The 13,394-nt window shown below is 39.9% G+C and overlaps 1 protein-coding gene across 1 annotated transcript in view; it reads right to left on the bottom strand.

Annotated features, from left to right (window-relative positions):
* Positions 1 to 8,622, bottom strand: part of LOC132406908 (Fanconi anemia group A protein-like) — a 115,002-nt gene extending 106,380 nt beyond the window's left edge. Inside the window, exons 1-5 of the mRNA XM_059993035.1 lie at positions 8,503 to 8,622; positions 8,097 to 8,169; positions 2,571 to 2,680; positions 2,223 to 2,304; positions 1,556 to 1,698 (exon numbers count right to left, since the gene is read on the bottom strand). Coding sequence (XP_059849018.1) covers positions 1,556 to 1,698; positions 2,223 to 2,304; positions 2,571 to 2,680; positions 8,097 to 8,163 — 402 coding nt within the window. The 5' untranslated portion in view covers positions 8,164 to 8,169; positions 8,503 to 8,622. The remainder of the gene's footprint in view (positions 1 to 1,555; positions 1,699 to 2,222; positions 2,305 to 2,570; positions 2,681 to 8,096; positions 8,170 to 8,502) is intronic.
* Between the last annotated feature and the right edge of the window lie 4,772 nt (positions 8,623 to 13,394).

Here is a 13,394-nt window from a genome sequence, read left to right as displayed (position 1 = left end):
CTGTAACAGAATGAATGAAGTCAGGGTTACTTAGTAGTGGTAACAAGAAATGAAAATAAGCATGTTTCAGCTTGGCTCTATCAGAAAAAAAGCCCCATTTTTAAATTTTGCTTAATGAACTGTGAACAGTTCTACTTTTGATTATTTATGATTTTTCTAATTACTCATTTTGATATTTTGAAAACAGAGATTGTGATCATTACATCCCTTCCAAAATTAAGATATAAAATAAGTAAAATCACAGTAAATGCATCTTCCCCTTTTGGTTAATTTCTGTACTAATACGCCAAAACTGTCTCTCCTTTTATACAAAAGATTGTTCAAGTATGATCACTGTGCATGTTAAAAACATACCACCTTTGCCAGCCTCAGAAAGCCACTTCCATTTCCCTTATCAGCCAACCTTGCCTTTAGAACAAAGCATAAACAGCTTTCTACAAACAGGTTGCTGCTCAAACTTACTTCATGTAAAATAGACAGCCAATCAATAAAATAAATTTTACTCCATTAGAGAGATTCAATCCCCAGTCTGTAATTTTTTTTTAAATTTTTAAAATTTTTTTTATATAAGCATGTCGCACCAGACAATCAGCCATTCTTGTCTGGTGCGTGGTCACGATATGAACGTTCCCAACTCAACCCTTGTATTTTATGAGGCCGAGTAGCTAGCTCGACGCTCAGCCTGGCATGGATGGAAAGCACAACTTTCCATCCATGCCAAGTCGGCCCGATTCAAGTCAGCCAAGTCATGGCCCGACTTGAATTTGAACTTAGGACCTTTCGCACCAGAGTCCGGCGCTGATGCCATTGCGCTGTTGATGCCGTTACATATACAGGACTAATTAACAACTAAATTACTCGTGATTCAAAAGAATGCATCTGAGATGAAGTAATACTAAAATGAACAAACTGCAGATGGTAGAAATTTGAAATAAAATCAGAAAATGCTGGAAACACTCAACAGATCCGGCAGCATCTGTGGAAGATGAAACGAAGTTAATGTTTAAAGTCAATGTGAAATGATAACCCTGTTTCTTTTTCCTCAGATGCTGCCTGACTGTGAACAGGAATTTATTTTTTATTTGAGAACAATATGGCCCTGGAGTCTGAACATCAGAAAACCATACAAACTAACCTTTGACAAAACAGTGGGACCATCAAAAATTTTCCCCCTTCCTAATTTGTTTCCCAAGTCAATCACAGCTGCAGTTTTTCCAACACAAATTAAGGGCAATTTCAGATCCATAGATTGCTTAAGAGATAACTATAGATTATAATGAAGGATACTTTCTTCACAGCTACATTTGTTACTGGTACTTCAATTCTGGTATTGGCAGTAAAAGCTCTATTATCCAACATTGGCCCACACACCCCATCATGGATGCGCCCAATATCAGTGCAGACAATCCCTCAGTACTATGCCCCACATCAGCAATAATACACCTATTACTGACTCAACCAGTTTATCAGGGGTGCCAATTACTAGAGCTTGTCTTTTAATGTAAAGCTGATAACCAAGATTCTTAAGTACCCCCACCAAAGAAAATACACCTACTCGCTGGATGGAATCCAATATAACTGATTTTCTGGGTATATCCGCAAGCCATGCTATCTGCTGAATTTTCTCCACAGATGCTCTGGCAGACAAAAGCCCAGAAGGCAGGTCCATCAGTAAAGCTTGCTCTTGTATCACTGAAGCTGGGAAGAAACATCAGAATTTTTTTTTTAAAGAAGTCTTTTAAGTTGCTTAAATGACTGAAATGTCAGTTTAAAAAAAAATCTATAATAAACAGCATCAAATAATCAACAATATCATCCACCTTGTCCATAAGTACTTTTAACTTGGTTGCCCAGTGGTTCAAATGTTCAAGAACTGATGGTCAGGGAGTAAATCAGTGAGAGGTTTCTCCACTGATAATTAACAGTGGAATTCAGCCACTCTAAATGCAGCAAGAATTCAGATTGAGACTGCAGTGGGATCAGCACTCCTCTTGTAAGAGCAGAAACGATGATTAACAATTAATTTTTAATTTTAGTGGTTGATGATGTTCGCCAAATATAATATCGAAGAATAAAATGTACCCTGTAACAGAGCAGTTATTTTATGTCCATACACCCCATACCCCACTGGATGTAAACAAATAAAGAGAAATCTTCACTGAAATTATTCATGGAGATGTAAAAAGAAAAATCTTCTCTGAGCAATTATACTTTGAACTTACCTATAAATGAACCTGTAGCAGGAGAGACAGCATTACGATCATCACCACCATTACATAAGCGTTTGCTCTCTGACCCAGAAACCTGTAAATAAATTATTTGTTATTTTCAAAGTGATATCCCCTTTCTTATAAATGGAATGTTCTATCTTCACATGTAAAAGAAAAACTGCTCACTCCTGTAACACATGCAAAATGCTCAACATGCCAGGCACCATCAATGGAGGGAAATGAACAGTCGACATTTCATACGGAGACCCTTTATCGGGACTGGCGCTTCTGTTCTCTCTCATGTACTTCTTTCCTAATTTACCAGCTCAGAAGATTTCCTTAGTTAGTCAAGTTTGTTACCTCAAGTAGCAGATCACTAAGGTTCTGATGGTGCCTCATAAACTGAATCACAGTCTCTTGCAGGAGGGGTTCTGGAGGGCATCTCTTTCGTTGTCTGGTTAATCTTGAACCTGAAGAAAGTAAAGGTATGGTGAAATCCCCAAAAGTCACTTAATGACAACATGAACAAATCAGAGTAATCGCCAAGATACAAGACAGAGTACACAGTAGTTAATTCCTCAGCTTCCTTCATTCCCTACAAATCCCAGTGAGGTTGCCCTCTTTTGAGGGCATCCATTTGTTAAGATTATTGAAATTAAACTCTCCCACAAATCAATATTAATAAAATATTTAAAATGTAATGCTTGGTTTCAAAAATGTACTCATAATTAACAAAGGAATTTACAGCATCAATCTATAAATAGTAGCAATTTATCACAGTATTCCCAGCTATCAGAATTATTCATGCAAATAGTATTAGAATTTCATACCCACCATAAGGTATTTCTTGCATTTATTTTAATTGCCATTGAAATAACTACTTGTATGAATATATCACTAGCATTTAAATCAGAATTTGACTTATAGAAGGTGTGGCTTTTCCAAGATCTTGATAAAACGGAGTGGGTTGTATTTCTCTCTTTCTTGATCACTGAACGTCTTGTGTCTTACACCCACGACATTTAGAGATATGGTTACAGAATGTATCTGCAGCCATGAATTGGCACTCAGCAGGTTTCTATAAACAATCACGTTATAATTAACAATCAGCATGTATAGTGACTTGGCTTGTGCATAAATATTGGTCAACATTCAAGGGAGAAGCCTACAGCTGCTGCACTGTATGACAAAGTACCATATTCTCCTATCACAGTGCGACACCCTGTGACCTGTTAAAATCATGAAGTCACAAAGAACAGAAACAGGCTATTCACCCCAACTGACCCATGCCAACCAAGATGTCCTATTTGGCTTGTAATCATTTAAGCCTTTCCAATCCATGTAAAGTACCTGTCTGACTGCCTTTTACAAGATGTTATTTTCCCTGCCTTAATCACTTTCTCTAGCAGCTGATTCCATTCAGATACTACCCTGTGTGTAAAATAAAAGGTTCCCCCCTCCATATTCATCTTACATCTCTCTCCACTCACCTTAATCTCATGCATTCTAGTTCTTGATTCTCCAACGCCAGGAAAATGATCGGGTGCATTAATTCTTCCCATGCACTTCAGGGGACCGATCACCTTTCAGGCTCCTACACTCCAAGGGACAAGGTCCTAGTCTAACCAACCTCTCCCCATAACTCAGCTTCTCAAGGCCTCAACGCATCCTTGTAAATCTCTTCTGCACTCTTTCTGGTTTAATAACATCTTTCCAATAGCAGGCTGACCAAAACTGAACACAATACTCCAAGTGCAACCTTACCAGTATCTTCTACAACTGCACTGTGATCTCCCACCATTTATACTCAATGTTCGGACTTATGAAGATTCAAGAGCTGGGCCTCAATACCTCTCATGTGCAACTGGATCCTAGATTTCCTCACTTGCTGAGCCCAGTCAGTTCCGATTGGCAAAAGTATCTCCTCTACAATCTCCATCAGCACAGGAGCACTATGGGGTTGTGTGCTTAGCCCCTTGCTCCACTCGCTTTACACCTATGACTGTGTGGCTCAGTACAGCTCCAACACCATGTGCAAGCTTGCTGATAACACCATTGTTGTGGGCCGTATCAAAGGTGGTGATGGATCAGTGTACGGAAGAGAGACTGAAAATTTGACTGAGTGGTGTAATAATAACAACCAACTCAACGTCAGTAAGACCAGGGAACTAACTGTAGACTTCAGAAGAGGGAAACCAAGGTCCATGAGCCAGTCCTCATCAGAAAATCAGAGGTGGAGAGGGTCAGTAACTTTAAATCCCTGGGTGTCACTATCTCAGAGGAACAGCCCTGGACCCATCATATAAATATGACAGCAAATTGTATGAATTCATGGGAAATTGGCACCAGTATTGGGGAAATGGGAGCTGCACCAATGGAATGAGCTCCATCTGAACCGTGATGGGACCTGGATCCTAGTGAATTGCATAACTAGGGCTGTGGATAGGGCTTTAAGCTAAATAGTGGGGAATAGTTTTAACAGATTGGAGAAGTATGGATAAAGTTTTTAAAAAAATATAAAGATAAAGAAAACACAAAAGATAAAAAAAAAGAGAAAAGGAAGAGTGAAGTGAAGTAAAGTCAAGGGCAAAAGAGAAAAAGATTACAAGATTTTAAAAGCACAATGAGTGTAAGGGTACTTTATTTGAATGTCCGTAGTATTCAAAACAAGGTCAGTGGCTCAAATCAGTACAAAGAGCTATGATTTAGGGGCTAGTACAGAGACATAGTTGCAGGGTGGAGAGGATTGGGAATTAAATATCCAAGGATATCAGGTAATACGGAAGGGTAGGCAGGAAGGCAAGGAAGGTGGGGTAGCATTTTTTAATTAAAGATGAGATCAGGGCGATTGTGAGAGACGATACAAGATCTAAGGAGCAGAATGTTGACTCCATCTGGGTAGAGATTAGGAATAGTAAAGCGAAAAAATAAATCACTGGTGGGAGTTGTCTATCGACCACTGAATAATAACGTTAGTGGCACAGTAAGTAAATAGAGAAATATCTGGGCACATAAGAATGGAACAGCAGTTATCATGGGGACTTTAACTTGCACATAAATTGGGTAAATCAAGTTGGTCGAGGCAGTCTTGGGGAGGACTCCATAGAATGCATCTGCGATGGCTTTCTTGAACAGCATGTTAGTGAACCGACAAAGGAACGTGCTATCTTAGATCTGCTCCTGTGCAATGAGACAGATAAAATTAGTGATTTTGTAGCCTCGGGGGCGTAGATTAGGACAGAGATGAGGAGGAACTGCTTTTCCCAGAGGGTGGTGAGTCTGTGGAATTCTCTGCCCAATGAAGCAATGGAGACTACCTCAGTAAATTCTATTCAAAAGGTTCAAAGGAACATCTAAACAAGCCTGAAGCGTTTTGGAAACAAGTCCTGTGGACTGATGAAGTTCAAATAAAACCTTTTGGCCACAATGAGCAAAGGTATGTTTGGAGAAAAAAGGGTGCAGAATTTCATGAAAAGAACCCCTCTCCAACTGTTAAGCACAGGGGTGGATTGATCATGCTTTGGGCTTGTGTTGCAGCCAGTGACATGGGGAACATTTACTGGTAGAGGGAAGAAAGAATTCAATTAAATACCAGCAAATTCTGGAAGCAAACAACACATCGTCTGTAAGAAAGCCAAAGATGAAAAGAGGATGGCTTCTACAACAGGATAATGATCCTAAACACACCTCAAAATCCACAATGGACTACCTCAAGGCGCAAGCTGAAGGTTTTGCCATGGCCCTCACAGTCCCCCAACTTAAACATCATTGAAAATCTGTGGACAGACCTCAAAAGAGCAGTGCATGCAAGACGGTCCAGTAATCTCACAGAACTAGAAGCCTTTTGCAAGGAAGAATGGGCAAAAATCCCCCAAACAAGAATTGAAAGACTCTTAGCTGGCTACCAAAAGCATTTACAAGCTGTGATACTTGCCAAAGGGGGTGTTACAAAGTACTGACCATGCACCGTCAAAGTTCTGTACTCATTTTGTCTTCCAAGCTTGACTAATCTGTTGGAGTTTTTTGAGGGTGTAACAAGGATGTTAGACGAGGGTAAGCCAGTGGATGTTGTGTACCTAGATTTTCAGAAGGCATTCGATAAGGTGCCACATAGGAGATTGGTGAGTAAAATCAGAGCTCATGGCATTGGGGGCAGGGTTTCAACATGGATAGAAAACTGGTTGGCAGATAGAAAGCAAAGGGTAGCAGTGAATGGGTGTTTCTCGGACTGGCTGGAGGTGACTAGTGAGGTACCACAGGGCTCTGTATTGGGACCACAGCTCTTTACGATTTATGTCAACGATTTAGATGAGGTCATTGAAAACTATATCAGCAAGTTTGCTGATGATACTAAACTGGGTGGCAGTGTGACATGCGAAGAGGACGTTAGGAGAATACAGGGAGACTTGGATAGGCTGGGTGAGTGGGCAGATACTTGGCAGATGTCATTCAATGTGAATAAATGTGAAGTTATCCACTTTGGAAGCAGGAACAAGAGGGCAGAGTATTGTCTGAACGGTGTCGAGTTAGGTAAGGGAGAAATGCAAAGAGACCGAGGAGTCCTAGTTCACCAGTCAATGAAGGTGAATGAGCAAGTGCAACAGGCAGTGAAGAGGGCAAATGGAATGTTGGCCTTTGTTACAAGGGGAATTGAGTACAAGAGCAAGGATGTTCTTTTGCATTTGTACAGGGCCCTGGTGAGACCACACCTGGAATATTGTGTACAGTTTTGGTCTCCAGGTTTAAGGAAGGACATTCTGGCAATTGAGGAAGTGCAGCGTAGATTCACTAGGTTGATTCCTGGGATGGCAGGGCTGTCTTACGCAGAGAGATTGGAGAGATTGGGCTTGTACACGCTGGAATTGAGGAGATTGAGAGGGGATCTGATTGAAACGTTTAAGATAATTAAAGGATTTGATAGGATTGAGGCAGGAAATATGTTCCAGATGTTGGGAGAGTCCAGTACCAGAGGGCATGGATTGAGAATAAGAGGTCAATTATTTAAAACAGAGTTGAGGAAGAGCTTCTTCTCCCAGAAAGTTGTGGAGGTGTGGAATGCACTGCCTCGGAAGACGGTGGAGGCCAATTCTCTGGATGCTTTCCAGAAGGGGCTAGATTGATATCCGATGGATAGGGGAATCAAGGGATATGGGGACAAGGCAGGGACTGGGTATTGATAGTGAATGATCAGCCATGATCTCAGAATGGCAGTGCAGACTCGAGGGGCCAATTGGTCTACTTCTGCACCTATTGTCTATTGTCAAACTGCAACACCTCACATTAATCTAAATTAAATCCCATTTGCCGTTCCTCAGCCTACTTAATCAGCTGATCAAGTGTTTAACACCAGCTCACCATTTAACACCATCATTCCCACAGTCCTGATCGAAAAGCTACAGAACCTGGGCTATCAAGTAGGAGGTACAAAAGTCTGGAGGCACACACTCAGCGATTTAGGAACAGCTTCTTCCCCACTACCATTCTGAATGGATATGAAACCTTTGAATACTACCTCACTTTTTTATATTACTTCTGTTTTTGTACTATTTTTAATCTATTTAATATACATATATACTTACTGTAATTAATTTGTTTATTTATTTATTCTGTTATCATGTATTACATTGTGCTCCTGCTGCTAACAAATTTCACAACATATGCCAGTGACATTAAACCTGATACTGATTCTAATTTATAAACGTCCTATACAAAATCAGTCTATACAATTTGACAGAATGCAAAGCTAGTATAGAAAAAAAATGTACAATACTTCTCTGCTTCACCTAACAGATACCAAGCAATATTTAGCAAAATCAGTCTTGCTTTAATTCAACTGAGAACTTAAACAAAAGAATCACGTTGATTGTAATTTCAAGATCGACTTACCCAGTAACTGAGAAAGTGTCTTTCTCTGAGTATCACCAATACGGCAGTGCGAAGGAGTGCTGTCCATTCTGAACTTTATAAAAAATTGTATATAAAACAAACATTAAATTCACAGATTTCTTTAATCCCTACAATCTACTTCATTCCATCTCCACAGTTTAACTGTTACCTTTCAGATGTTAGCATATTAACCATTACACACAGCTCACTAATACAACAATTATTCCAAATAGCTAATTGCAAATAGCAAATTGCTTCATAGCAATAGAAACTGCATCAACATGCATCAAATATGTATAAATTGATAACAGATATAGCAGTTCGGATAATGCCTTCTGCTTATGGCAACCCTAAATTACTAGTATAATTGTACGAATATTGCAATATGTCATTAATATAAACTTACAGCCTTCTTTTAGTAAAAACGTTATCTGCTGGAGTGGAGTACAAACTAGTAGCATGTTACAATGTTGTCACCACAGTCGCCTACCCAACTACCACGCATGCGCATTTTCTCTCGTGAGCAATTTCATTTCCGTCTTCCCGCTGATCCCGCGCTACAACGTGATTGGTCACGAGTTCTCCGGAAGTCATTGCTTATTTGCGAATGCCATTTGATTGATGGGTTCCGTCAGAGGTTTGGACTGCCTCCCCTCGGTTAAATGTAGACAGGTGCTTACGGGAGCAGCCAGTTCAGAAATCCCTCGGATAGACTTTCTTTAGAGTTAAGTGAATGAGTATTAAAGTTTTTCTTTCCTAACTTCAAACGTTAGCTACAGCTTATAATGGAAAGAAAATGTAAGCATGTGAGTTCTATTTTCCCTCTTAAGTGCTGCTATAAATGTGCTATTGGATATAAATTACCAAAATAATGGGTGGATCTCGGCGTTATTCACTTAGTTTATCCAGCAACAACGTTGTCCCTATTCATGGAAGTTGTAGTAGAGGTGCTGTGTTTTTGCATAAATACTCAGTCTGTCTGTGCAAGAACTGTCCAGATTTTGTTTTTATCTGAAAGTTCTCAATTTAAAAAAAAATATTTTTTTGTCTTTTCAAAGTGTTGATGATTATGACTTTTTAAAACCTTGCCAACACTAACAAATTTCAAGGGACGATGAGATTGAGAAAAGGGAAACTCTTCCTTTAAAATAAAACCTTGGCTGGGTTTTATTTCTGATGGGGTGAGAAATCTTATTTGTGACATGATAGAGGTCACAGAGCACAAGAAACAGGCTCTTTGATCCATCTGGTCTGTTCCAGCCTGGCTTTCTGCCTAGTCTCATCAACATGTACCTGGGCTCTAAGCAACCATGCCTTTATGTGAATTGTACTTAACAAATCAGAAACAAGACAAAAAAATATTTGTAATAGATTGAACTGAGCCTGCTTGGCTATTGATGGGATTATGGTGAATTTCTGTATCAACTTCTTAAATTGATAAGAATGATGGATTCTTATTCTGAGACTCTGCTCCCTAGTTCTTGTCTCTCCAACTTGTCAACATATGACCATTCATGGTTTCCAGGAAGTTTTTATATGAGAAAAGTAATGCTAATACCTTGTTCTCAAATTCATCATTTTACATTTCTCCAAACTTTACCACATCTGATATTTTATCTCATTGCTTAATCAGACTTCCTTTGTGGCTTCTGTGCATTTTCCCAATCTGCTTTTATCACTGGCTTTGTATTGGTATTGCTTTCCATAAGACATTGGAGCAGAATTTGGCCATTTCGCCCATTGAGACTGCTGTGCCATTCTATCATGGCTGATGCTTTTTTTTCTCCTCCTCAACCCCACTCCCCAGCTTTCTCCCCATAACCTATGATGCCATGGCTGATCAAGAACTTAATCTCAGCCTTAAATACACCCAGTGACCTGAACTCCACAGATGCCTGCAGTAACAAATTCCACAAATCGTCCACCCTCCGGCTAAAGAAATTTCTCAGTGTCTCTATTTTAAATAGACACCCCTCTGTCCTGAGGCTGTAGCCTCTTGTCCTGGACTCTCCATGATGGAAAACATCCTCTTCGCATCTACTCTGTCTAAGCCTATCAACATTTGAAAGGCTTCATTAAGATTCTTCCCCACCCCTACCCCCAATCATCCTTCTAAGTTCCAGTGAGTACAGACCCAGAGCCATCAAATGTTGCTCATATGATAACCCTTTCATTCCCGGAATCATTTTTGTAAACCTTTTCTGAAACCTCTCCAATGCTAGAACATCTTTTCTTAGATGAGATATCCAAAACTGTTGACTGGTTTATTATCCCAATTTCATAAATCATCTACAAGGCATAGTTGGAGAAAATTATGATAATTGTAGAGGCCCTGAGGGAGAAGTGTTGTGCTGGATGAAGGGAATGGGAGTATTTTCTGAGGATGTAGACCATCCAGGCTCATTTTGTGCCTTGACCCAAGTAGCAGCTAAGCTGCTTGCCAAATAAGGTACAAAATTGATTGCCATTTCTCCTCTAAATTCAACAAAAAATTGATCTAAACTTTTTAAAACAAAAGTGTAAATGTTAGAGACAGATGACCAGTGTCAGTTTTCTAATGAGGGAAAATGAGCCTTTGAGGAGAATTTTGATTTTTTTTTAAAGCCTTGTGTGCCAGTAGTTTTGCCTCATCCATAAAAGAAAACCAGGACTTTCATTTGTACAAAGGGGAATGGTTATCTATAAACTTTCCTTTCCATATCCATGTGTGAAGGCCTGCTGCAAGGTTTCATTACATGCACTTGCATCTAAGCCCATTGATCTAAAATATCAAATCCTGATATCATTTTACCTTGACGCTATAAAGATCATTGTTTGTACAGGTAATGCCAATAGGCTTAAAATGGGCAATAAGTAAGTGTATTTTCATGAATGCAACTGAGGCACTGTAGTAATTAAGTCAGAAAACATTCTAGGGATATTTTAGAAATAACTGAAATTGAGACTAGCAGGCAGCTGTGAATCCCAGGAGATCATGGGTTTGTGCCTCTGGTGGGCTGCGTCCTCTCCAGGGTACAAGCCTGGGCAGGAAGGTTTGAAGAACCTGCTGTTGCCTGTGCAGCAGGTTCCTCCTTTCCATGTCACTGATATAGTCCAATGGAAGGGCAAGTGCCGATATAGCTTGGCACTAGAGTAGTTGCAGAGGTTGCCAGAGTGAAGTTGTAAACAACATCAAACTGCCTTGGGAACCCTCACTCTGGATTTCTTCCTCAAGGTTTACTCACAAAGCCTTTCCCATGGGTGGGTGTGGCCACAAGGCAGCGGAGGTGTTAAATCAGAGTTTTCCTTCTCCTAGGCGGGCTGCCGTCCGAGGCTGACAAGCCCCACCTTCCCGAAGCAACTGGTTTTGAGGTGCCAGTGGCCCGCCTTTGCCCCTTCTGTGGTCTGTAGAAACAGTTCTGATGGGCCTAGTAGCTAAGCCACACATGAAGGCCAAGAGTTGACTTGATTGAGGTTGCTTGGAGCATTGTAGGTAGTAGCAGCTTATCCCCACTACCACCCCTAGCTATGACAACCTTAGGAACTGAATTAAGATTAGTGCATGAGAAACTCAGATAGACAAATACTTTATCAAAAAGGCATAGCATTAAATTTATGAAATACTGACAGTTGAGCCTGATGTTAACAGTAGGCAAAAAATCAAAAGATTTAGTGGCAAAACAGAAAAATCATGGGCCTAGAAAACTGAAAGGTGGCCAGTAAAGATTTGAGAATAGAGCTCATCTGGTGGTCGTATTAGCCGATCAGTGAAAGATAGCTCAGCAGATCCCTGAATTTGAAAATAGCCTGTACATAGTTCATCAAGAAGTTGTTTCAGAAGATAGGAGGATTTGTAAATTGATATTAGTCCCTCAGGCTATTGATCCTAATTCTTTGTTTGTCTTTCAGCTGTCACTGACAGTTTCAATAAGCTATCCCTAAAACTCGTATTCCACATGTTGCCTCATGGTGTTTGTTCATCTTGTGCATTAATCAACCTTTTCCACATTAGTCCAGACCTTAAATATATTTGGTTACTCTCTACTTGGTTTGCTATATCTTTGCTGTTTGCACATTGTAAGGAGTGTAAATATACTGCCTCGTGTTGTGGTGGCTGCGTGTTCAATAGTAATCTTTAAAGGGGGACAGGAAATGTTCTTAAAAAGCAAAGCTGCAGGGACATGGTGAAGGTGCAGAGAAATATCATTGTTGTTAAAAGGGCAGGCAGGCACACAGAAGAAATTACTGCCTCTAAGTCTGCATTTTTTTTAGAGCCCAGTGAGAGGCTGTTTAACAAGATAGGACTGGAAGCAAGTGTGGATCAGCAATGTCATGACAAATGGAGAATAGAATAGATGTGGCTTTTTAATTTTTTTAGATGAGTTGAACTATATGCAGAATGAGAGTAGATTGGAAATCAATGAGTCAGTTGTCGACAAGGTTTATATGAGAATTTTAAAGGTGGGTACAGTGGACTGTATCTATGATGACCAAGATATGGGTGAGAAGGAATGGTGTGGATGTTAATGGGAGGTTACAATTGCATTTCCTGCCCTGAATGATTTCCTGATTATAAAGAATAGTTTTGGGAATGCATGAGAGCTTGTAGTTAATGTTCCAAAGAGAATGCTAACTGAAGGCATTGTCTTTTGATGAGAGGAATAGATGGGAATTGTGCAGGAAATTCCAAGGTGAATCAGTGCTGTCTTGATGAAGGGTCTCGGGTGGAAATGTTAACAGTTAACTCTTTCCCATAGGTGCTGCCTGTCTTGCTGAGTTCCTCCTGCATCTTGTCTTGCTGTCAGTGCTTGGGAGCTCAGATTATCAATGTGATATAGGCAACCCCTCTACCAGATTGATGGGACCAGAGCTATCAAAGAATGAAAAGGGGAATATTGAACCTCACTTTGAAAGGCTTTGTAGATCATGAGTGTCATAAGTCACATCAGAACTGATTTAGTATGCTCAGACTCAAATGAAGCCAGTTTAAATTGATAGTGTGGAACTGGATATAAGCTAGTCTCAAATACCAAACTTGGGAAAGGTCTGGCTTCCAACTACCTGCAGCTTGTGGATAACAATTCTTCAAAATAGAAATAATAAAACCACATGAATTTGAAAATACACTTAATTTGTGGATCTCAATTCCTTTTTCCATTAATAAGCATTCTCAAATCTCTCTAATACAGATACTTATCAATTAAAGGAGATGATGTTGGAATTTCTTGCTCCCTTCAATCGTTCGCCCCAGCTCTTAATGAAATGATTTTTCACATCATTTAGCCATTTGTAATAAACATCCAAAGTATCCTGATGAGC

Source organism: Hypanus sabinus, chromosome 17 (assembly GCF_030144855.1).
Source record: "Hypanus sabinus isolate sHypSab1 chromosome 17, sHypSab1.hap1, whole genome shotgun sequence".
Lineage (NCBI taxonomy): Eukaryota > Metazoa > Chordata > Chondrichthyes > Myliobatiformes > Dasyatidae > Hypanus > Hypanus sabinus.
This window is presented reverse-complemented; position numbering and strand designations above follow the sequence as displayed.